This window comes from Grampus griseus, assembly GCF_964374135.1.
Source record: "Grampus griseus genome assembly, chromosome: 19".
Lineage (NCBI taxonomy): Eukaryota > Metazoa > Chordata > Mammalia > Artiodactyla > Delphinidae > Grampus > Grampus griseus.
In genome coordinates, this window is record NC_139013.1 from 38,901,640 (window position 1) to 38,927,067 (window position 25,428).

Genomic DNA, 25,428 nt, shown 5'->3' on the forward strand with positions numbered 1-25,428 from the left:
AAAAACAAACTCAAAATGGTTTAAAGACTTAAATATAAGACATGATACCATAAAACTCCTAGAAGAGAACATAGGCAAAACATTCTCTGACATTAATCACAGCAATGTTTTCTTAGGTCAGTCTCCCAAGGCAAAAGAAATAAAAGCAAAAATAAACAAACGGGACCTAATCAAACTTATAAGCTTTTGCACAGCAAAGGAAACCATAAACCAAAGAAAAAGACAACCTATAGACTGGGAGAAAATATCTGCAGATGATGTGACTGACGAGGGCTTAATTTCCAAAATATATGAACAGCTCATATAGCTCAGTATCAAGAAAACAACCCACCCAATCAAAAATGGGCAGAAGACCTAAACAAACATTTCTCCAAAGAAGCCATACAGATGGCCAACAAGCACATGAAAAGATGCTCCACACCGCTATTAGAGAAATGCAGATCAAAACCACAATGAGGTATCACCTCACAGCAGTCAGAATGGCTGTCATCAAAAAGTCTACAAATAATAAATGCTGGAGAGGGAGTGGAAAAAAGGGAACCCTCCTACACTGTCGGTGGGAATGTAAATTTGTGCAGCCACTATGGAGAACAGTATGGAGGTTCCTTAAAAAACTAAAAGTAGAGTTACAATATGAGCCAGCAATCCCACTCCTGGGCATATATCCAGAAAATATGAAAATTCTAATTCAAAAAGATACACGAACCCCAATGTTCATAGCAGCACTATTTACAATAGCCAAGACGTGGAAGCAACCTAAGTGTCCACCAACAGATGAATGCGTAAAGAAGGTGTGGTACCTATAAATAATGGAATATTACTCAGCCATAAAAAAGAATGAAATCTTGCCATTTAGAGCAACATGGATGGACCCAGAGGTTATCATACTAAGTGAAGTAAGTCAGAAAGAGAAAGACAAATATCATATGATACCTCTTATATGTCAAATCTAAAAACATGATACAAATGAACTTATTTACAAAACAGAAACAGACTCACAGACATAGAAAACAAACTTACGATTATCAAAGGGGAAAGCAGGGGAGGGATAAATTAGGAGTTTGGGATTAACGTATACATACTACTATATATAAAACAGATAATCAACAAGGACCTACTGCATAGCACAGGGATCTATATTCCGTAGGTTGTAATAACCTATAATGGAAAAGATGTATACACACACACACATACACATCACTTTGCTGTACACAAGAAACTAACACAACACTGTAAATCAACTATACTTCAATTAAATAAATAAATACATAAATAGGGGCTGGTAGAACTGCCCCGCCATGCGGTTTCGTAAATAAAGTTTTATTGGAACAGAGCCACGCCGTGCACTTAACAAATGGTCGTGGTTGCTTTCATGCTACAATAGCAGATTTGAGTAATTGTCCCAAAGACCATATGATCCACAAAGTCAAAAATTTTTACTATCTGGCCCTTTACAGAAACAGTTTGCCCACCCTGGTCTAGAAGGGCAGCATGTATCAGACAAAGAACCCCACACATGCTGGAGATGGGGGAGCCCTATGGTCATAGAGAATCAGGCCAGAAAGGACCCCTAGATGGGGAAGGGTCAAGTCTGGCCTCAGCACCAGAAATGCCATGGCAGCTGGCGGTGGAGCCAGCTGGGGAATCTACACTCACAGCCCTGCCCACGGCCCTCTCCACTGCTCACTGTGCCCAGGCCTCCTCTGGCCACCAAGAATGGCTGGGAAATTCAGATCCTTCAGTCTGGCCACTCAGAGGGGAAGGCGCTTGCCCAGGGTCACACAGTGAAACCAGGATAGAGCCCTAGGAAAGCACAGGGTTCCTGACTCCCAACACCGATGTGAACTCCGTGCCCTAGAGGAAAATGCCATCGGCCCATCTACTCCTTCCCAAGGGGGTGAGTGTGCCGTGAATCAACCTCCAGAGAGAACGGCTGCCCCCCAACGAATACCCACGGGCTGAGTCAGGGACAGTGAGCAAGCAGGGCCGCCGGCGTGCCGCCCAGCCCGGACACGGCGGGCCTCGGACGGCTCGCCCGAAGGCCTCTGCGCAGCACGAAGAGCCTCGGGCCTGCCGTCCCCTGCCAACAGCGTGCACTTGGCACCTGGCGTGGGGACAGAGGGTCCCGTGCAGTCCCCACCCTGGGAAGAAGCATGGTGTCTGGGAGAGGCAAGGACAGGGCTCCAAGGATCAGCTCCTGGCTCCGAAGACGTCATCGGAGGGAAGGAAGTCCCTGTTTACCAAGATCAGAGCCAGGAGCCTTTGTTTACAGAGCTGTTTGCTGGACAATGGGAGCGGAGTGGCCTTCTGAATCCACAGACAGGGGTCAGAAGAGCTTCTGGCATTAAGATGTTATATCCAAATACAGGGATAAGTTAAAAAGGGGAGGCCCCCCCCAAACCTATAACCTCAGTCTGTCTAATCGTGAGGAAAACATCGACAAATTCCAATAGGGGGCATCCTACAAAACACCCAACCAGCACTCCTCAAAACTCTCACGGTCGTCGAAAACAAGCAGAGCCTCACCGACAAAGAAAACAAACTTATGGTTACCAACGAGGATAGTGGGGGGAGTGGGATTAACATCTACACACTACTATATATAAACCAGGCAAACAACAAGGACCTACCATACATCACAGAGAACTATACTCAGTATCTTGCAATAATTTATAATGGAAAAGAATCTGAAAAAGAATATATATGTATATTTGTATATATATATATATATAACTGAATCACTTTGCTGTACACTTGAAACTAACACAACATTGTAAATAAAGTATATTTCAATTAAAAAAAAAAAAGAACCATGGAGAATCTGAGAAACTGTCCCAGCCAAGAGTAACTTAAAGGAACATGACAACTAGAGGTAATGTGGTATCCTGGGTGGGATCCTCAAACAGAAAAAGGACATTAGGTAAAAACTACGGAAATTTGCACAAAATATGAACTTTAGTTAATAATAATATATCAATATTGGTGCATTAATTACAACAAATGTACCATACTAATGTAAGATGTTAATAACAGGGAAATTGGGCACAGGATGTATGGGAACTCTCTGTACTATCACCTCAATTTTTCTATAAATCTGGAACAGTTCTAAAATATAAAGTCTATTTGAGAAAAGTTGGAGGGAAGGAAAACAGAAACTCATATCCAAATGAAGTCTTCTTAACACTATTTATTTGATAATACTGAGAAATTATCAAAGATGTTTAGGTGTGAGTCAAATGCAATCTCAGACAGAATTCCAGTAACAGATCAAAGCTGACCCACGCCCCCTTGCTACCCCTGCCCACACGAATCCTAATGCACCCACCAGAACCAGGTTTGGAATGACCATCCTACCCTAACCCTGAGTAACTCATACAGGGCCCCAGACTGTCCCTCCTTCTTGACCCCCACTGTCCTCCCGCCCAAGTCACAGGTTCCGGCGCTGGCGCATCACTTCTTGCCTCCTGCCCATCTGTTCATCGTATGTCCCGGCCACTGGGCTTCGGGACCTCCCCACGAACCATCTGCCCCTGCACACCCGCAGCCCTGCTCCAGGACGCTTCTTCACTACCTCCAGCTACAGCCTCACCTCTCTCCCGCCCCGCCCACCAAGGGGGAGGAGCCTCACTCCCTGTCCCCACTTCCTCACCTCCCAGACTCTTCTCTAAAGCCCTGTTACCCGGGAGCTTCCCTGGTGGCGCAGTGGTTGAGAGTCCGCCTGCCGATGCAGGGGATGCGGGTTCGTGCCCCGGTCCGGCAAGATCCCACATGCCGCGGAGCGGCTGGGCCCGTGAGCCATGGCCGCAGAGCCTGCGCGTCCAGAGCCTGTGCTCCGCAACGGAAGAGGCCACAACAGTGAGAGGCCCGCGTACCGCAAAATAATAATAATAATAATAATAATAATAAATCATCCCTGTCATCCGGCTTCTCGATCCACCACCCCTAACGCTGCTCTCACCAAGGGCTCCGATGACTGCACCGCTACTAAGCCTAGGGATGCTTTCCAGACCTCGTGGGATCTGACCACACCCATCTTGATGCTCCCTCTTCTGTCCTGAGACCCCACTCTCTCTCGGGTTCTCCTCCAGCCTTTCTGATGCAACACCTTCACTCAAGGCTCTTGTTCCAACTGACCCTTAAATGCTGCCGTTCCTCATAATCTCAGCCTCTGCTGCTTCAAACCAGGCCCTGAGAGAAAGAATGGGGTCTGGACTACCTTTATGCTCCCAGGCTGGCACCTTGTAGGCATCTGATTTTTTTCTTTTACTTTATTGAACTCTATTTTTTGAACATCCTAACCACCTATGGGAGGACCATTAGACATGTATGAAATATGATTAGCTTATGTTCCTAATAGCCTCTGTTTCCAAGATTCCATAAATGAAATGTTCAGCAATTCTAAACTTCTAATATCCTTTAATGTAGGCATCTAGTGTGAATAACAACTAGCATTTATTGAGAGCCTGTAGAAATTGCTTTACACACATTATTTTCCAAGTCTTATTCCTAAGAACACTAATAGTATGTGTAACAAAGGAAAAGGATTCAGTGGTCTAACAAGTATAGGAAATTCTGAGTTAAACAAAGCTCAGTAGAGTTCTTTCCTGCAGAACTATATGTTGTAAATCTCCAAAAAGAGAACATTTTATGCACCATTCCAAAACTAAATGACTGAGACCAGTGATGTGCTGATAAATAGTTGACAACTGGCTTTTGAGGGGAAAAGATCCTGTTTGTAGCATTTGCCAATTTCCTTGGTATAAACATTTTCACCATGTCTGTTGCAAGCTACCAACTCGATGCCACTGAAGGCAGAGTTGGGAACAGATTGCATTAACACAGCATTATCCAATATTTCCATCATTCAATACGATCAACATAAAAACTCAAGAACAGGGGTGGGATACGGAGGGTGGGAGGGAGACACAAGAGGGAGGAGATATGGGGATATATGTATATGTATAGCTGATTCAGTTCGATATAAAGCAGAAACTAACACATCACTGTAAAGCAATTGTACTCCAATAAAGATGTAAAAAATAAAGTTTTTTAAAAAACTCAAGAGAACATAGTAAAATGTAGTAAAATTACAGTATTAGGAAGCAATAGATTTATAGTACGTTACCTTTGTTTGTTTGTTTTTGCGGTACGCGGGCCTCTCACTTGTTGTGGCCTCTCCCGTTGCGGAGCACAGGCTCCGGACGCGCAGGCTCAGCGGCCATGGCTCACGGGCCCAGCCGCTCCGCGGCATGTGGGATCTTCCCGGACCGGGGCACGAACCCACGTCCCCTGCATCGGCAGGCGGACTCTCAACCACTGCGCCACCAGGGAAGCCCCTACCTCTGTTTTTAATATGATTCATTTAATTGTAAGTTTATATAATTGATTTTTTTTAATAATGCCATGCCCCGGCACACTCACACGGGCACACACTCACATGCACACAGCCACCACTGCTATTTCCAGTTCACGGCGCCTCTCCTTTCCTAGATTAAATCAAGCGTGAACCGCAAGAACACCAAGTACCAGCTCAAAGGAGAGTCTGCCGGCAAGGTCTTCCAGGTTGATGAGAGCACAGGGGACGTGTATGCCTTTGAGAGGCTGGACAGGGAGAAGATCTCTGAGTACCACCTCATCGCCCTCGTGGTGGACAAGAACACTGAGAAGAACCTGGAGTCTCCTTCCAGCTTCACCATCAAAGTTCACGATATCAATGACAACTGGCCTGTGTTCACGCACCGGGTGTTCAATGCCTCCGTGCCCGAGATGTCAGGGATAGGTACGCACCCGGTCTGTCTGTCTCCCTCTCCCCTCGCTCATCCCTGGCATGGAGGCCCCTCTCCCATTGGCAGCTTCACTGCCTGGGGCAGGATTCAGTGAGTTCCGGGCCGCTATGGGGATGCCCATGTTGCCACTTTATATGACTCGAAAGGAACTCTGGTCCCTAAAGACTAAGCTCTGACCTGGCCCCAGACGGAGTCCTGACCGTCACACACACACACACACACACGCACACGCACGCGCGCGCGCGTCTTGTTACTCTTTGGAGCCAACGCCACCCACTGCTCTGACTCTCAGGGCTGGCATGCCAAGAGCGCAGCCTTTGCACATGAAGGAGGCCAACTCTTCCACCAAGACAAGGAGTCACCTTTGGGGTCCATACAGGAGTGGAGGGGGGCGGGAGAGGGACACACCTCATCCCAAGGTGTGTCAGCAGCCTGGACCCCAGGCCTCCAGAGGAGACTATTCCTTCCTCAATTCTACCCCCAGCCTCCAGGGGGTGCCAGAAAAGGGCTCCCTTCCCCAGCCCTTAGTCCAGGCTCTCTCGCCAGGTCTCGGGACCAGACCTTCCTGTCAAGTATGGGGAGCCTGGAGCTCAAGGGGAAAGAGATGTGAACCCAGCCCTTTGGGGGCCCTTCCTATTCTCTTGTTCTCATGCTTCCAGAAGGAAGAAGCAGCCCTTACTGCTTCTCCCCATGACCTCAGCCACTCCCCTCTTCCCTCATTTCCCCCATAAATGAAAACCACCTGTTCTCTTTGCCCTTCATGTTTGAGGGAGCGGGGCCTCCACCACTGCCAGCACTTTGCCCCCAGGCAGGCTCCTCAGAAAACAAAGCAGCCTTTTCTCCCTCAGGACCCGGGGGAGGGGGGTTCAGGGAACAGCCTGAGCCCCATCGGCCCTCATCCGGGAATGGGGTGAGGGGCTAGCCATCGCAAAGCAGCAACCCTGGGTTCTCTCCCCACAGGGACCTCGGTCATCCAGCTGACAGCAATGGATGCAGATGACCCCACTGTGGCAGACCACGCCTCTGTCGTGTACCAACTCCTGAAGGGAGAAGAACATTTCAGCATCCGTGGTTCCGGTCTGTGTGACTAACCCCCCGAGGGGCGGCACTGGCTTGGAGGGGGTGGAGGTGCAGGCACCGAGGGAAGCCCAGTCTGCCAGGTGTCACTGACCACTGACCTACACCACCCTTTGGAGGCAGTCGGTACCCTACGTCAAGACAAGGTGGCTGGTGAGGGCAGAAGGAGGCAGACAGGTGCCCGAGACGTGAACTCAAGTCCAGGGGACAGAGTCAGGACCCAAGCACTGACACGAGAGGTGGAAGAGAATGCCGGTTAGCAGCTCCAGCTATGGAATCAAATGGATCTGGTTTCAGAACCCATTTCTGCTCCTCACTGCTTCTAAAGACCTTGGGCAAGTCAACTGACTTCTGTGAGAGCTAGGGCCCTAATCTCAAAACTGGGGAAGCTTATATTCACCTTGTACGGTAGGTGTGAAGTCTGAATTAGGTAATGTCTAATGAGCACGTGGCCCATCGTCATTATCCACTCCACGTGACCCAAAAAACTGTAAGGACTGAGTCTTGGGAGCAGGTGGTCATGCCTGAGGCAAGCCATCTTTCAGAGTGACGGCAAACACACAGCACAACACAAACACACAGCACAGTCCAGGTGGTCATGCCTGAGGCAAGCCATCTTTCAGAGTGACAGCAAACACACAGCACAACCTACGCGGCCCCAAGGCAGCCATCGCTAACCCAGCACAGCACTCTTCCCACTCTGAGCCTAGATGTGGCCTCAGGTTCTTGCTCAACCCAGTGCTCCAGGTGGCTGGGACCAATACTGGACCAAAGCGTTTGGCCTAGCAGTGCAGGGCATGGAGGTGGAAGGTGGTTCACCCCTGGCCCTCAGTCCTGGCTGCACAGTGAAATCACCTGGGGAGCTCTGAAGCCAGGTGCCCTATGGGTAGCGGCCAGGCATCACTATTTTTTAAAAGCTCCCCAAGTAACACGGCTCCTGATGTGACACTTTTTGCAGGACTAATTGTCACAGCGAACAAAAACCTGGACCGAGAGAAGCAGGCCAAGTATGAGATCGTGGTGGAAGCACGAGATGCCCAGGGCCTCCGGGGGGAATCGGGCACGGCCACCGTGCTGATCTCTCTGCAGGATGTCAACGACAACTTCCCCATCTTCACACAGTGTGAGCCCCTCCCCTAGGGCCCCAGGCAGGGCAAGGGTTGGGATACTCCAGGCTCGGTGACCCGGGAGCTCTCAGAGAGGATCCTGGCAACTGTCTACCTCTCTCTCCAACCCAGGGCGGGCCTACGTCAGGGGCGTCTTTCCGGTGTTCCCCATCTATGAACACGTTCCCAAGGCTGTTCAACTACCCCTGCCACGGAGCCCTCACAGGCCAGCAGGGAGTCACACTCCCTGCTGTGTGCCACCGTGTGCCCAGAGTCCCACTACCAGACAGGACCACTTTCACCCAGATCCCATGAGCTCAGGAAAACCCAGACCCCAGCTAGAAAATCCCCATGAGCTGGGGAACAGGGGTTCGGCAAAGCGCCAGAGCCAGAGCCAGGGCTGGGCTCTGACCCATCCACAGACTGATTCTCCCCTTCTGACACGCCCTGGGTGGGCTGGGGAGGAAGTCAGCTGACTCTTCACTTGCGACTCCAATGCTGACGGCTCACGCAGAGGCTCAGCCACCCCAAGGACAGGCGGGTTTTCCTGAAGTGGCCTCCGTGTGTATGGCACAAGCCCCCTGAAGGCAGAGATTCTCTCAGTTGTCAATGAACAGGTCCCCCAGCAAGGTGCCTGACACACAGCAGATGCTTAATAACTACCTGTCAGGTGGATGGAAGGACAGAGCACAACCTCTCTGCCTTGGGACACAAAGTTCCAGAGGAATTAATACTACTACTACTATTTTATTGTGCCCGTTTCCTGTAACAAAATGTATTGGGCTAGTATGGGGACGATCGCCTCATCTATCTCATTAACCCAGTGCCCTTTGGGGCGCCTCTTTGCATCAGCCAGGTACATATTTTCTGTGCCCGAAGACATCCGTGTGGGCAGCCCCCTGGGCTCTCTGTTTGTGGAGGACCCAGACGAGCCCCAGAACCGGAAGACAAAGTACAGCATCGTGCAGGGCGAGTACAGGGACACCTTCACCATCGAGCCTGACCCCAGCCGCAACGAGGGCATCATCAAGCCCATGAAGGTTCGCAGACCCGTGGCAGTGACATCAGATGCGGGGTTGGGGGCTCCTGGCTTCCTCAGGACTCAGCCAGGGGTTGCTCCCGGATCAGAGGCCACCAAAGGTGCACGTTCTGGGTCGGTTTGGAGCTGGCTGTGTGCTCGTGGACACTCTGACCCTGGCGCTGGGAAGGGGAGCCAGGACAGAAGGGTCAGTGCCTTAGGCTGGGCTACCCCGGAAGCAGACCTTGAGGCAAGGATTTGGGTGTAAATAGTTTACTTGGGGAGTGATCTCAGGAAGCCCCCGGAGCAGTGAGATGTGAAAAGGAGGAAAGCTAATACAGGCTCCTCAATGAGCAGGTGAACACCATGGGCGAGTGGGGTGCAGTCCCGCTGGGGACATCTGGGGGACAGTGTGGAACATGCCTCAGAGTCGCAGCCGCTGTGGGCTGATTGAGGGCTCCTGGGGGCCCACTCCCCAGCACTTCCTTCCTCTTTTTTTTTTTAAAGATTTATTTATTTATTTAATTTATTTTTGGCCACATCAGGTCTTAGTTGCAGCATGCAGACTCTTCATTGTGGCCCGCGGGCTTCTCTCTAGTTGTGGTGTGTGGGTTTTCTCTTCTCTAGTTGTGGCGTGCAGGCTCCAGGGCGCGTGGGCTCTGTAGCTGTGGCGCGAGGGTTCCTAAGTGCGTGGGCTCTGTAGTTTGCGGCACACAGTCTCTCTAGTTGAAGAGCGGGAGGTCAGTAGTTGTGGCACGTGGGCTTAGTTGCCCCGTGGCATGTGGGAGCTTAGTTCCCTGACCGGGGATCGAACCTGCGTCCCCTGCATTGGAAGGCGGATTCGTAACCACTGGACCAGCAGGGAAGTCCCCTCCCTGGCACTTTCTGATCTGCCCTGGGCTCGGGCCAGGAAAGCCCTGGAAGAGTACAAGTGCTTGCAGTGAAAGCCATCAGCATGTAAGGAAATAGTGAATGCCGTGGGGAGGGGGTGGCCACTGGCCGTGGCTGCTGCTGAGAAAGCAGTTGGACTGGCTGAATCTAGAAGAGGAGGGAAGGTCTGACAGGGGCACAAACTGCTTCAGAATGGCCATGCAGAGGACTGGGAGGCCAAGGCCAGTGATGACCTGCCTCAAAGGGGACACTCCAGAACCCCTCTGCCTGAGCCAGGCCATTCCTCCAGCAGACCTCTCCTGAGTCCTTCTCTGGTCCAGCCCTGTGCTGGGGACTAGGTATACCCAGGGGAGTCAGACGGCCTCCACGGTACCAAAGCTCTCAGCCAGTAGGGAGGACAGACACACAGACATAAAGGGTACCCAGGCAGGGAGCAATTACCTGTGTTGGGAGGGGCAGGAATGGGTTCTGAGAGGGCATCTGATTACCTTCAGATTGGCTTCCTGAGGGGTGAATAGGAGTGTGCCAAGCGGGCAAGGGCAGGAGAAGAGACTTGAGCAAAGGCACAAAGAAAAGCAATGTCTTTAAGGAGCTGGGGATAGAACCACTAGTCTGTGGTCCCCTTGACAGCAAGACTGTGGCTGACCCACTGGTTGTCCTCAATACCTGGAACTGAGCCACGGTCAGGATACACGGGAGAGAGCTGAAGACAGCCAGGCCACAGGCCCCTCATCTGTAAAAAGGGGTCATCTCAGTATGATCTCGCAGGGTTGCTGTGAAAATCACAACCCCGTGCTTGGCTCAGAGCAAGTGCTCACCATAGTTTTCCCTTCGCAGCCCCTGGACTATGAACGCATCCGGCAATACAGCTTCACCATCGAGGCCACGGACCCCACCATCGACCTCCGCTACCTGAGCAGCACCTCCACCAAGAACATCGCCCGTGTCATCATCAACGTCACAGATGTGGACGAGCCCCCCACCTTCCAGCAGCCCTTTTACCACTTCCAACTGCGGGAGAACCAGAAGAAACCTTTGATTGGCTCAGTGCTGGCCGTGGACCCCGATGCCGCTAAGCGGAGCATCAGGTAAGGCGGGTGGAAGGCGTGACGATGGTGGTGATCACGACACCACCCAGGCACTGAGCCTCTTAGGCCTGCTGGACTGAGCCCAGGACTCAGAGGGGGAAACTGGCTTCTCCCGGAAGGTACATGGGACATGCACAGAGGCACGACAAGAAGCCCAAGCTCTTCCACTAACCCATGTGGCCAGGTGGAATCTTGCTCTGCCCAGGCCAGCGTGGTCCTGGCCATCAGAGCTTCCCGTTGTCTGCTCTACCTTGAAGGGAAGGTACGGGCTCCCACAGGTCCCGTCTGGGGAGATGCGACAGTCAAGAGAGCAGCCAACTTGACACCCGTGAAACCCCTTCGCGAAACACGATTTATTACATTTGTCTTCCCAAAACCACAAAAGGAAACAGTGTTTATTTCACACAATCAAACAACACAAGGATCTATAAAGAAAACATCATAACCCTGATTTCCAGACAACTCACGTTCATGGTGTGCTGTGGTCCTATCATGCCTTTCTTCGTGACCACACAAACATCTACATAGATTTATGGTGGATTTGTCCTTTGTTTGTTTGGGGGATTTGATTGTTTTAAAAATTTTTTGGATCACACTATACCCATTTCATCACTACTTGTTCTTCTATCTGAACTAGACTCCTCTCCTCTACCCTCTGTGACAAAACATGTAGTTCCAAGCTCCTGTATATCCCTGAATCTACTTCTGAATCCTATGTTCTGTGGCAAAGCCATTCTGTTTTACTGTAGCAGCTTGATACTAAAACTTGGTATGTATACGGCAAGTCCCTCCCTCAAGTGTTTTTCCACTTTATATAGCTTTAATGCATTCTCAAACATTCATTCTTCCATGTGAACCATAAAATTCTTCCATTTTTAAAAAAGCATCAGGGGCTTCCCTGGTGGCGCAGTGGTTGAGAGTCCGCCTGCCGATGCAGGGGACGCAGGTTCGTGCCCCGGTCCGGGAAGATCCCACATGCCGCGGAGCGGCTGGGCCCGTGAGCCATGGCCGCTGAGCCTGCGTGTCCGGAGCCTCTGCTCCGCAACGAGAGAGGCCACAACAGTGAGAGGCCTGTGTACCGCAAAAAAAAAATAAATAAAAAAAATAAAAATAAAAATAAAAAATAAAAAAAAAATAAAAAAGCATCAGAATTCTAATGAGAATTGTGTTTATATATCAATTTGGGGAGAGTTAATGTTTCTCTGTTATCAGGTCTTCCTGTTAAAGACAAATGTGTGCCTCCATTTTGATCACATCTCAGAAGTTTTAGGACAGCTGTCCTCATGGCCATTCTATTCTAAATGGTCTATAATGATAATTTTTACTTCTCCATTGATCCAATGGTTTATTTAAGAGACTTAAATAAAGTCTCTTAAATAAAGTCGGGCATTTTTGGCTTTGCTTTAACTTGTTCTGTGATGTAATGCAATTGTCTTTGTGTGTCTTTCTGTCCATTTTTTTCTGGAATATCTAAGCTTTTGCTTTATGTATTTTAATTTTTCTATTCAGTTAACAAAGGTTTATAACTATTTTACCTTCATTATGACTTGTCACTTTCATCCTTATGACATTACCCAGTTTGTTCAGCTTAAACATTTTGTCAATTCCATGTTGCCTGATGTAAAGTTTGTCCTGTTTTCATGTTACTCATATTTGCCTGAAATAAATTTTCCGACCTTTACTTTTAATTTTTTCTAGGTCATGGGCAGTAAGTTGTCTCTTGAAACTGGAATGTAATTGGCTTTGCTTTTTTTTTTTTCCATCTTTACTGGAGTATAATTGCTTTACGATGTTGTGTTAGTTTCTGCTGTACAACAAAGTGAATCAGCTATACGTATACATATATCCCCATATCCCCTCCCTCTTGAGCCTCCCTCTCACCCCGCCTATCCCACGCCTCTAGGTGGTCACAAAGCATCGAGCTGATCTCCCTGTGCTATGCAGCAGCTTCCCACTAGCTATCCATTTTACATTTGGTAGTGTATATATGTCCATGCTACTCTCTCTTCATCCCAGCTTCCCCTTCCCCCCCGTGTCCTCATGGCTTTGCTTTTTAATCTAAACTGAGATGCTTTGTGTTTAACCTATTTACATTTTTCATTGTAAATGATATGTTTGATCTTACTTCTTTTATTTTGTTTTACATTTGCTATTTCTCAAACTTAATTACTTTTTTCTCTTCCTCCATCTTTGTTGTAGAGTCTATTTTTTCATGTTATTTTCTCGTAGATATTTGGATGGAGTACATGCATTTTTATTTCTACCAGTGAGATTTACTTCTATCTGTAAAATTTTAAATGTTTTCCTGGACCAATATTTTCTAGTTAAAAATCTCTGTCTCTCTCTCTCTCTCTCTGTCTCTGTCTCTCTCTCACACACACACACACACACACACACACACACACACACACACACACACACACACACACACACACACACACACACACACACCATTGCCTTCCTATATATGATAAAGATATCAATAGTTTAATTTTAATTCCTCCCAAACCAGATTTTTTTTTTACTTTATTTTGAGACACTTGTTAGATGAAGTGAGTTTTCAAAAAAACTTTTTTCAGGACCCATCTTGTGGATGATATACTTCCTGAATCCTTGCATATTTACAAATCAAAAATATTATCAATGTGTCCTAGCATTTAACTTTGTGAGAGTGTCTGGGGTGAGTCTGATTTCTCTTTCTTTATAAGGACGTATCTTTTCTGTCTGGACTCTTTTTGGTTTCTTTATATAGCTCTGAAATTCAAAAGTGTCATCAGGATATAGCTAAATATTGATCTCTTTTTAAAATTACACCTGATATCATGACTCTTCTATAAACTTGGGCCTTGCTTCAGATCAGGAAGTTTTCTTCTATTATATCTTTTGTTATTTCTTCTCTTCTCTTTGTTCTGGAATTTTCCTCAGTATTAGAAAAATATATATTTAGAACGTTATATATTTTCATCTCTCTTTTCTTCTCTTCATGCCTTTTTCCTTAAGAACTTTTCCAATTTTTACTTCACAAATTTAATTTCCTTTCAATCACTTCGTACCTCTTCCAGCCCCTTTTTTTACTTCTTCCTGGCTCTTGCCCAACTATCTTTTCATTAATCACAAAATCCGATCCAAGCTGTGGTACAGCTGATTACAGTGCCACCTGCCTCAACTGTGAAAGTGCTGTTGATGGAGTCTCAGGTACCACCCTCAGCCCAGTGATGGCAACACTGCCAACCTCAAAGGGATTATCTCACTACTCTGACTCCCTCTGGGTGGTCAAGTGCAATGAGCAGTGAGAGGAAGATGGGGGATGGATGCAAGGGACAGATCCTGAAGGGTCTCATCTGTCCTGCTGGGGAGTTTGGACTCAGCAAAGAACAACGGAAAACCTTGAAACTCTCTCCCGTGGGCAGATACTCCATCCGCAGGACAAGTGACAAGGGCCAGTTCTTCGGAATAACCAAGCAGGGGAATATTTACAATGAGAAGGAGCTGGACAGAGAAGTCTACCCCTGGTGTAACCTGACAGTGGAGGCCAAAGAGCTGGATTCTAGTGGTGAGTGGCCCCATTTGCCAGGGGACCTGGGCTCCTCTCCTTTTCAAATCGTCAAAATCTATCATTTAGGGTCTCCAGAGGTCCTATAAGCACCTGCTGATGCACCACTTGGTTGGGATGCTATAGCACCTCCATCCCCAAGTGTGGATGGACCAGCTGCATCCACATCATCTGAGACTTTGTTAGACGAGCAAAACATCAGGCCCCAACCCCAGACTGCATCAGAATCTCATGCACACTACAGTTTAAGAAGCACTGTTCCAAAACAGGCTGCCAGATGTCCCTGTGATGAGAATCACCTGAGGCACCTCTAAACCACAGAGCTTCTCAGATGCCTCCCTGGAGGTTTTGGTCCAGTGCGTCAGAAATGGGGCCAAGGAGTGTGCACTGAACGAGCGCCGTGTGATTCTTATTATAGTGGTCGTTTGGAAAAGGCTGCTTTGGAGGGTGTTTATGGGCCAGTCAGTGGGCTGAATTCAAAATCTGAAGCAGTTTCCAACTCCAAGACTGTGAGATTCTCCAGAACTTACCCTTAGCCTCTATGAGAAAATCACAACTGTCCTCTGGGAGAAGGATCAATATTCCCACCTCACACAGAGGCCACAAGGGCCCAGAAAGGGGGTGACTTGGCCAGGGCCCCACCGGTGCTACCCTGAAGGGCCCCTGCTTCCTGCTGGCAGCACGTGCCCCACCTGGCAGCCAGGTCAGCTTCAATGGACTCCTGCGTACTGTCCAGATCAGTCTTTGCCCCTTTCTTCCCCATCTAATCTCATTCATACAATTTTTAAATCTTATAGTAATAGTTTGCTGCCCATTTTAAAATACGGAAAATGCAAAAAAGGAGAAGAAAATTATACCCTCATATTCCCACCGCACACAGATAATTACTGTCAGCACCGTAGCGTATTCCCTCTGGTCTTTTTACGATATGTATTTTTATACAAGTGAGATCATAATACTTGTATAAATATCATATCCTGCATTTTTACTTAACCTTATTCCAGACTCATTTTCTCATGGTACTAAAATATCTTTTTTAAAAAGACTGTAATTTTTAAAATGTAATTTACCCGGGCATTGCAAACAGCCACATAGTCCATTCTTTTAAACTGACGTAATTTATTAATGCAATCTCACTTAGATGGTTTACCTTTTCAATTATTTCATAATTAATTTATTTAAATTAGTTTGATTGCTTAAATTGCTGAATTGATTTAATAATTACTTAATTGATTTAATTAAAACCTTTAAAAATACACTTCTGTTGTTCACCTTTTCAATTCTTACAACTAATTCTTTAGCAAATATCCTTGTGCTTGAAGCTTTACCCCCTTCCTCTTCCACTCCCTTCGACCAGAAGGCCATCCCTGGCCTCCCTTCCAGATGTCCATAACCCCCTCTTCCTGCAAAAAGAGCACCCCTCCAGGACTCCCATCCATACACATTCTAATCCCAGGGCTGGTACCTGCTGAACGCACTGTAGTGATGAGTCCTTTCCCCTGCAGGGACCCCCACGGGCAAAGAATCCATCGTGCAGGTCCACATCGAAGTTTTGGATGAGAACGACAATGCCCCAGAGTTTGCCAAGCCCTACGAGCCCAAAGTGTGTGAGAACGCTGCCCAGGGCAAGGTGAGTCTAACTCAGGTGGGAGGGTAAGGCAGCGTCCGCCTGGGGCAGGCCGAGGGGCAGCACCTCCCAGGCACGGTCAGCCGGCATTTCACTAAGTTTAATGTAACTTGTACAACAACCTTGAGGAAAGGTGACATTATCCCCACAGGGGGTGAAACTGAGGCTCAGACAGAATGTGTAGTGAGTAGATTGGCGGGGAGGTGGTGGTAGAAAGAGTGGCTCTGTGGAGACCATTTAGGTTAGTGTTACAGGTGAGAGGCAGCCACGGTCAGGTCTAAACCCAAAGTCCCTCCCCATCACTGAAACCCCGGCCAACCCAACACCGCTAATGACTGGCCCCCATCTTCCACCCTCTAGCTGGTCGTGCAAATCTCGGCAATAGACAAGGATATAACACCACGAGATGTGAAGTTCAAGTTTTCCCTGAGCACTGAGGACAGCAACTTCACCCTCACGGATAATCACGGTGCGCCTCAAGGCAGTCAGGCTGGCTCTTGCGGGGCTCAGGGACGGGGTTGAGTCTTGAAAAGCCAGGGTCAAGGACCAAGCCAGTGAACTGGGGGCAGGCCCTCAGTGGGGCTTTCAAGTTACAGGAGGTTTTGTACAATTCCCACCACATACCTAACTGGTCTGTGCAATGGTCAGAGCCACCCTGGCACACTGCTAAGTCCACATGGCCTGCCCTTCCCCATAAGATGCTCAGGTTACTGAGGAGCACAGAACAGATATGCGGTGTAGACAGCTCGGTTCACAAACTAGCCAAAGACTCCTTCCTGCGCTCAGCACAGCTGCAAATTGCTCTATGACATAGAACTTTGAGGTTGCTTCCAAAGAGGCAAAACTGGACATTTGGAACCCGAAATGCCAAGGATACAGTGTTTTAATTTGGCTACAATGACTACTTACCAGCAGGTGTCCTCGGGCAGGATCTGGTCCACCAATCACAGCCTAGAGAGCCCTGTGATGTCAGTAGCGGCCAATCAGAGTTTCTCATGAGTATGTGCTTCCGAGAGTGTCAGTGCTGAGTTGACTGAATTCCAGCCAAAAGCAGACAGGCTTCCATGGCTTCTGCACCTTCCTGAGAAAAACACAAAAAAATCCCCCTTGGGTCTAAACAGAACAATCCTTCACTCAGAATGGGGTGGAATCCCTGCCCATCCCTAACTGGCAACACTGTGGTTGGTGAGGATTCCTGTATAGAAACAGCCATTGCCACCTCTGAGGAAGGTCAGGGAGTGGGGTCCCTGAGAGCGAGAGGCAGACCCAGGGGATCAGCCACAGACTTGTCCTTAAGGAGCCTCCTATGGGATGGGGATGGTGGCTACGATGCGCGGACAGTCAATGACAGACCATTCAACGTTCCGCTGTCTTTAGTAGTAAATAATATGGAAAAAATATGTGTCACCCCATCCCCAGTGCCCACCTCAATCCTGCCTCAGAGGAGGGCTGCTGTGGAGAAGAAAGCTTAAACAGCAACCCAAAGACACCCCATATGTGACCAGGAGACTAGCTTGTTGATCTCAGATTCACTTAGAACATGAATGTCCTGCTACAATATTAAACGAGTATAGTGAGAAATCTCTAATTTTCCTCATACAGTGTCAGTGGCCATATTGTTATTATTTTCAATTATAATAGACATGGCTACTTAATAATGAAATGTAATTGGCTTCCATTTGAAATCTAAAAGATGGCCTCCTTTGCCTTTGGCTTTCTGAGTGTACCAACCCCGCACGGCTAGGTAAACCCTGGAACAGGGAGTCCCTGGACCCTCTAACCATCATCATCTCCTAGGAGACAACAAAGGGCAGATTATCCAGCCACTGAATCAGAAAGGCGGGAGAGGGGAGGGGGAAAAGGAAGGAGGAGTGGAGGGGGGCGGTTCTGAAAAACCAGCATGTTAAAAAATCTCCCTGGGGAATTCTGTACAAGGATTGATTGGAGCTGAGAGGGAGAGCCTATGTTTGGGCCAAAGCACATTCTCAATTCCAGCCTGACCGGGGAATCCTCAATTACATATGCAATCATTCCCTCAGTGCCCCAGGGAACTGTGCATTGTTTTTACTTTCTAATGGATTTTCAGGGATAGCAAAAACAGCCTTAGAAGTTAGCCCGATGCTAAAAGACTTTTTAAGACTTTATTTCCCCCTGATTGCTCATCAAAGCTTGAAACAATGCGTTAATTCGCTGACAGTCACCTTTTATTGAAGTAGAGTTAGGGGTCAGGCATATCATTCGCCCACAGAAACAGAAAGCAAGGGTTTTACATTCTGGCCAAGTCCTTCTTAGAGGCTAGGTCGAAGCAGCTGCCCAAAACATCCCCTCTCTGGAGGAACAGACCTGCGCTCAAATGGCTAAAACCTGAGGCAGGGGGTGCCAAGGGCAGAGACACAGCCCAGGCAGCACGTGGGCTGGTGCAGTTACCAAGGGCTTCCTGGAGGTGGCAGGCAGTGTGGATGAGAGGATGGGCACTCCAGGCAGCAGAGCCTGACTCCGAGGACTTGGTGTTTCCAGATAACACGGCCAACATCACAGTCAAGTATGGGTATTTTGACCGAGAGCGCGCCAAGGTCCACCACCTGCCCGTGCTCATCTCGGACAACGGGAGGCCAAGCCTCACAGGCACCAGCATGCTGGATGTGACCGTGTGCAAGTGCAACGAACGCGGCGAGTTCACCTTGTGTGAGGAGGTGGCCGCCCAGGTGGGCGTCAGCATCCAGGCGCTGGTAGCTATCTTCCTCTGCATCCTCACCATCACAGGTCAGTGCCCAGGAGGATGGGAGGGGACATTGAGGGGGCTACACAGGAGAAGGAAGAGGCCAGGGATCCAGGCCCAGCCCTGCCTCCAGGCCCTAGTGCAGGCCTGTGCTAGGTGTAAGCTTCACCTCCTTGGGTGCCTAACTGTGGGGATGGGGGGGGGGAAGAAGGGGGGGACTCAAGTCTCCTTCCCCAGTTTAAAATACTTTATATATAACATTCACTCATTCAACTGACGTATTTTGAGCACTTATTGTGTGCCAGGCACTGTTCTAGGCATTTATTTATATAAAACCTCTTCCGAGGGAATTCGCTGGCGGTCCAATGGTTAGGACTCTTCGCTCTCACTGCAAAGGGGCCGGGTTCAATCCCTGGTCAGGGAACTAAGATCCCACAAGTCGCACCTGCTTTGAAAGAAGAGGATCCAGTTCTTCTTTTGGAGAGAAACGGAAAGTTTAAAATTTCTAGTTTAGATTATCGCCAGTGGATTTCTTTCTATTTTTAGGATTTCTCCAGGCTTGACATCTCTTTTCCTCTTGTTTGGGCCTCAGAAATTTTAGGAGCATTTTAGGCCTTGCCTTACTTTGGGCTCCCCAGTTAGGAGACCCTGGGACCAGGATTGGGGTGCACATGGTTTATTTGAGAGGCACTCCCAAGAAGCCCCAGAAGGAAGAGGGGGAGTGAGACTGGAAAGGTAGGCAGCCAATCAAGGGCAAGCTGTCACACAAGCTGCCACCATGGGACACTGGAGCTTCTTCTCACTGGAGACTGGGTGGCGGCACTCACAGCCCATGTTTTTCCAACGATGCCCACCAGCTGATGGTGGGGCTCCTCCCAGAGGTGTAAGTTCTGCGTTTCACCTGGGGCAGGGGCTGGCCCTACAGAGGAAGCCCTTGGGTGGTTAGAGGTCACTCTGTGCACTACAATGACAGGACTGACCGGGGGACACAGTGAGGGACCCACATCATCTGCTCCAGGCCTTTTCTGCCAGTGGCTTCCCTGAGAGGCCCCCTGGCAGTGCCCCCACTTCTGGGGCTTCTGTGGCAAAGAGTCCAGACCCAGATTTTCCTCTCAATAAAAATTAGTAATAATGATATACTGGCATCACCACCACACACAGAATTGCACTTAACCTCATAGCCACCTTATCAAATATAAACAGATCAGAGGAGTCATCACTTCCATTTTATAGGCAAGGAAACAGAGGCTCAGAGAGGGCATCCTGGCTTTTCTTATGTATGGAACAGTTTGTTAAGTCACTCGAGGCTAGAACGACAGAGTCTAGGAATGCTCTGAGCCTACTTCTAGGAGCTCTCTGCCCCACGTGGTCCACCCCTCCTAGGGGTTGGCAACCGTCATGCAGTCACACACCTCAGAGCTTTGAGCAGGGCCAACATCACACCGCTGCCTGATCATGGGACTCTGGGCATGTCACTCAGCTGCTCTGAGCTCGGTTTGCTCATGTAAAATGGGATATTAATACCTACTTTGAGTAAAAGAACATGAAAATGTGCCAATACCATGCCAGCATGTACACAGTAGGTGCTCAAGAGTAGCTGCTGCTACTGCAACGGGTGCCATGTCTACCAGCACCACCATGACCCATCATCATCATAATCATCATCACCATCATCACCATCACCATCATCATCATCATCATCACCATCACCATCATCATCATCATCATCATCATCATCATATCACCATCACCATCATCATCATCACCATCATCATCATGATCACCATCATCACCATCATCATCACCATCATCTTCTTCACCATCATCATCTTCACCATCATCACCGTCATCATCATCATCGTCATCACCATCATCATCACCATCATCATCATCATCACCATCATCATCATCACCATCATCACCATCATCACCATCACCATCATCACCATCATCATCACCATCATCTTCTTCACCATCATCATCATCACCATCACCGTCATCATCATCATCATCATCATCATCACCATCATCATCATCATCACCATCATCATCATCATCACCATCATCACCATCATCACCATCATCATCATCATCACCATCATCATCATCATCACCATCATCTTCTTCACCATCATCATCTTCACCATCATCATCATCACCATCATGATCACCATCATCATCACCATCATCATCGTCATCATCATCATCATCACGGCTCAGAATCTTTGCACTCCAAATTCCAACTCCATCCCTTTCCCCACCTCTGCCCCAACCTCTGGCCTCCTGGCCTTTGGACAAGACACAGAAGGATTTGCCACAGTGGTTAAGAGGAGGGAGGAATTGAGGATGCGGGTAGATGGGGAGGAGAGTGGCAGGAGAGAATGAACTTGAGGGAGGCCCGCTCTGTTGCTCTCCCCCCCCGCCCTACTGTGGCCAGGACACCAGCAAGGATGGATCCTGGGTGGGGGTGGGGTGGAGATGACTCTGGAGTGGGAGTGAGGGTGGACCCACCAGATATCTAGACCAAACCAAAACTTCTGCGTTGGCCCAGCTGTCACTGGGAGCTGGGCTGGCCCAGGGATTCCCAGGGAGGAGGGGAGGGTGCAGGTAAACCTCAAGGCGGGGGTGTGTGTGGGGGTGGGGGGGTGGGGGGGGAGTCCCCCGGTCCGCTGGGCCATGGCTGACCAGCTCTGGCTCGCTTGTTCGCAGTGATCACCCTCCTCATCATCCTGCGGCGGCGGCTCCGGAAGCAGGCCCGCGCCCACGGCAAGAGCGTGCCGGAGATCCACGAGCAGCTGGTCACCTACGACGAGGAGGGCGGCGGCGAGATGGACACCACCAGCTACGACGTGTCGGTGCTCAACTCGGTGCGCCACGGTGGGACCAAGCCCCCGCGGCCGGCGCTGGACACGCGGCCGTCCCTCTACGCACAGGTGCAGAAGCCGCCGCGGCACGCGCCCGGGGCGCACGGGCCCGGGGAGATGGCCGCAATGATCGAGGTGAAGAAGGACGAGGCGGACCACGACGGCGGCGGCCCACCCTACGACACGCTGCACATCTACGGCTACGAGGGCGCCGAGTCCATCGCCGAGTCCCTCAGCTCCCTGGGCACCGATTCATCTGACTCGGACATCGATTATGACTTTCTCAATGACTGGGGGCCCAGGTTCAAGATGCTGGCCGAGCTGTATGGCTCGGACCCCCGGGAGGAGCTGGTGTATTAGGGGACCGTGGGCCTCTGGGCCTGGGTAGCTCAGGCTAGTCGGACACGGGCACTGAGCCCTCCAATCACAGCACTCACGTCCCAGCCTAACAGCCCTTCCTCATGGGTCCCAGAGACCTCACCACCTTGGATGGCAAAATCCAAGTCCCTGAAATGTCCAGGAACGTACTTCAGTGATGGCTACTCCCAAAACGCTGGAAAACACCAGGCTGGTGTTCTGTCTGGGCTGAGACAGCCACATAACCCTGTCACCTGCGACTACGGGTTCAACTCAAAGACTTTCTCAGTCTTCTCAAAGCAGATTATGCTCAACTGCCAGGGGGAGGTCTTCCCCTGAGGTCCCTGAACCCCTAGCGGGGGGCGGCTGGTGGGGGGGGTCCTGGTGCCTGTCACCTGGAGGCAAGGGGCTGGATGGCATGACTGTGGGGCGAGACTCTCTGTAGCCCGGTCCCCCAGGAGACTGGGCCCGCCCCCCAGGCCTGCCCTGCTTTAGCTTCCTCACACCCTCCCAAGACCCCCAGCATTCTGCAGCCTCTCTCCAGGCCTGTCAAAAGGGAGGAAGGGCCTCTTGACATCTCCTGACCTTGGGTCTTGAGGTGACCTCGCTGGCCTGCCATGCCTGTAACTATGCTGTACTGGGTACTGAAAATTCATCCAAGGTCAGGGAAATGGCTCGTTGAACTTTAAAGCAACTGTGAATTCATCCTGGAGGGACAGTGCAGACCAAACGAGACCACAGATCATAGGGTGAGGGCCACCTCCACACCCACTCTATCCAGAGAGGGCCAGGAGTCGCTGTGACCCCAATTTGACACTCACGACACCCCTCCAGTTTTGCCTGGGAAGCAGGGCAGATGTTCCCGGAGCAGAAGACCTCTCCCTGCCTCGCCCGGTCCCTCATTCATGCTCTTTCTTTTTTCTTTCTCTCCATCTACTCTTGATCTCTCGACTTAGAGGCACTTAAGGTGTGACCCACATCAACTCTGGCCAAAGTCCAAACCCAAACATGACTGCACAACACAGCTGTGCCATTTGCCTTTACACCTCGTTGTTGCCACATCTCAGGGAACCCCAGCAGGGCCCCATCCCTACAGAAGGCAAGGCCCCTGCTCAGGCCCAGTGGTCACCTGTTCCTCTTCCACTTTCAGCCACGTACGGAACTTTCCACTGCAAACACACCTTAGGGAAGTGGCATCACTCAACGGGGGTGCGGGGAAGGAGGCAAACTCTCTGACTCACCATTTGTCATGGACCAAGTTTCCTGCTCTGGGCAAGGCCCCTCAATTCAGGGGACTGTAGATAACACTGACTTTTTATTTTTAACCAATAACGAGTTTTTCATATTTTTTTTTTTTACTAATAATACTTATACATTTCTAGCTCTCACAAACATATAGAATAAGGGTTTATGCATAATAAGCAGGTTGCTATTTAGGTTAACAATTTTAATTCAGGTTTTTTAGTTGGATAAACAAATTCCTGTAACCTTCTATTTCCTATCATTGTAGTAATTGCTCTAGTGATAATGACTATATATATATTGGCTACACTGGTGCATGGGACATACTGTATTTTTTTATAACTAAATAAAGAAAAATCTTGAAATACTTCTCTTTCTAGAGCTGAGCGAGCTCATGTGAAACACAAGCACATACACCACCACCACCATCAGAGGAACCCAGGGTGCAAGGCGACATTTGCAGTCAGGATTTCAGAAACACACTGCAGGAAAGTGATTGCAGCAGAGGGACACCTAGTCCATCCCGGTCTCCTCTCAGAGCCCCATGCCTTCCCTCAGCCTCTGTACGTGGCCCCCAATCCCACCCCGACTCTACACAGCAGGCAGGGCCTCTGGAAGCTGGAGCTGCCACACCTTTTCCAACTGAGAAATGAACCAGACGAGTGATACACATCAGCAGTGAGGGAGGAAATCAGTCTAATTAGCTGGTTGACAACAGTGATTTAACGGCTGGCATTTAGTGGGGTGTGTGGACCCCAACATTGGGGTCCTGCCTGGAAAACCTCACGATCGAAAATGAGAACAGGAAGCCTCTTTGCCAGACTTGGGACTTGAATTGGGTAGGTGGGAGATGAAGCTCACTGCAGCAAGGCCCCCGCTCCTTCACTTCCTGCAGGATTTCCTGGGCAGCGTGTCTCCCAGGGATGAGATTTTGCAAACTGTGCTCTGGATGCACACGTTCCTGGAGCTCTCAGGGGGCAATTTGTCTTAATTCCAATTTTGCTCTAATTTCATTGGGATTTCTTTTTTGATCCATTGGTTATTTGAAATGTATTAATTTCCAAACATCTGTGAATTTTCCCAATTTCCTTCCATTATTGATCTCTAATTTCGTTCCACTGTGGTCAGAGAACATACGTTTTATGATTTAAATCCTTGTAATTTTACTGATACTAGTTTTATACCCTAACATATGTTTTATCCTGAAGAATGTTCCATGTGCACTAGAGAGGAATATGTATTCTACTGTTGTGATGGAGTGTTCTATAGTGGTATGTTAGTGTTGTTCAAGACTTTTATTTCCACACTGATCTTCTGTCTAGTGAGTCTATCAATTATTGAAAGTCTAATGCTAAAATCTCCAGCTATTACTGTTGAATTGTATATTCCTCCCTTCAACTCCTGTCAGATTTTGCTTCATATATTTTGAGTCTCTGTTGTTACGGGCATATAATCTTATAATTGTTATATCTTCTTGAAGGATTGACCCTTTGAGCATTATCAAACGTACCTCTTTACATCTAGTCACAATTTTTATCTTAAAGTCTATTTTGTCTGATATTAGTATAGTCACTCCAGCTCTCTTTTGGTTACTGTTTACATGGTATATCTTTTTCTATCCTTTTCTTTTCAAGCTATTTGTGTCTTTTAATAGAAAGTGTGTCTTCTGTGAACAAAATATAGTTGGATCAGGGCAGTTTATCCATTCTACCAATCTCTCTTTGATTGCAATGTTTAATCCTTTTACATTTAATGTAATTACCAACAAGGTAGGGTTTATGCCTGTCACTTTCCTATCTGTATTCTTTGGCTTATGTCTTTTTTGTTCCTCTATTACCCCATTATTGCCGTGTTTATGTTAAATAGATATTTTATAGTGTACCATTTTAATTCTCTTGACGTTTCTTTGACTATATTTTATGTTTTTTTCTTAGTGGTTCTCCTAAGGATTATATTTAAAATCTTAACTTATAACAATCCAGTTAGAATTTGTACCAACTTAATTTAAGTAGTGTACAAAACTTTGCCCCTAATAGATCCACTCCCTCCCCGCTCCTTTGTGCTATCGCTGTTGTACATACTACATTTTTATACATCGTA

General features: G+C 48.7%; 1 protein-coding gene across 1 annotated transcript in view; it reads left to right on the forward strand.

Annotated features, from left to right (window-relative positions):
* CDH5 (cadherin 5) overlaps window positions 1-23,651 on the forward strand; it is a 36,693-nt gene extending 13,042 nt beyond the window's left edge. The window contains exons 3-12 of the mRNA XM_082677018.1: window positions 5,491-5,779; window positions 6,747-6,863; window positions 7,822-7,986; window positions 8,822-9,009; window positions 10,716-10,966; window positions 14,377-14,519; window positions 16,025-16,149; window positions 16,507-16,615; window positions 18,664-18,909; window positions 21,575-23,651. Of these exons, the coding sequence (XP_082533144.1) occupies window positions 5,491-5,779; window positions 6,747-6,863; window positions 7,822-7,986; window positions 8,822-9,009; window positions 10,716-10,966; window positions 14,377-14,519; window positions 16,025-16,149; window positions 16,507-16,615; window positions 18,664-18,909; window positions 21,575-22,089 (2,148 nt within the window). The 3' untranslated portion in view covers window positions 22,090-23,651. The remainder of the gene's footprint in view (window positions 1-5,490; window positions 5,780-6,746; window positions 6,864-7,821; window positions 7,987-8,821; window positions 9,010-10,715; window positions 10,967-14,376; window positions 14,520-16,024; window positions 16,150-16,506; window positions 16,616-18,663; window positions 18,910-21,574) is intronic.
* The last annotated feature ends 1,777 nt before the right edge of the window (window positions 23,652-25,428 follow it).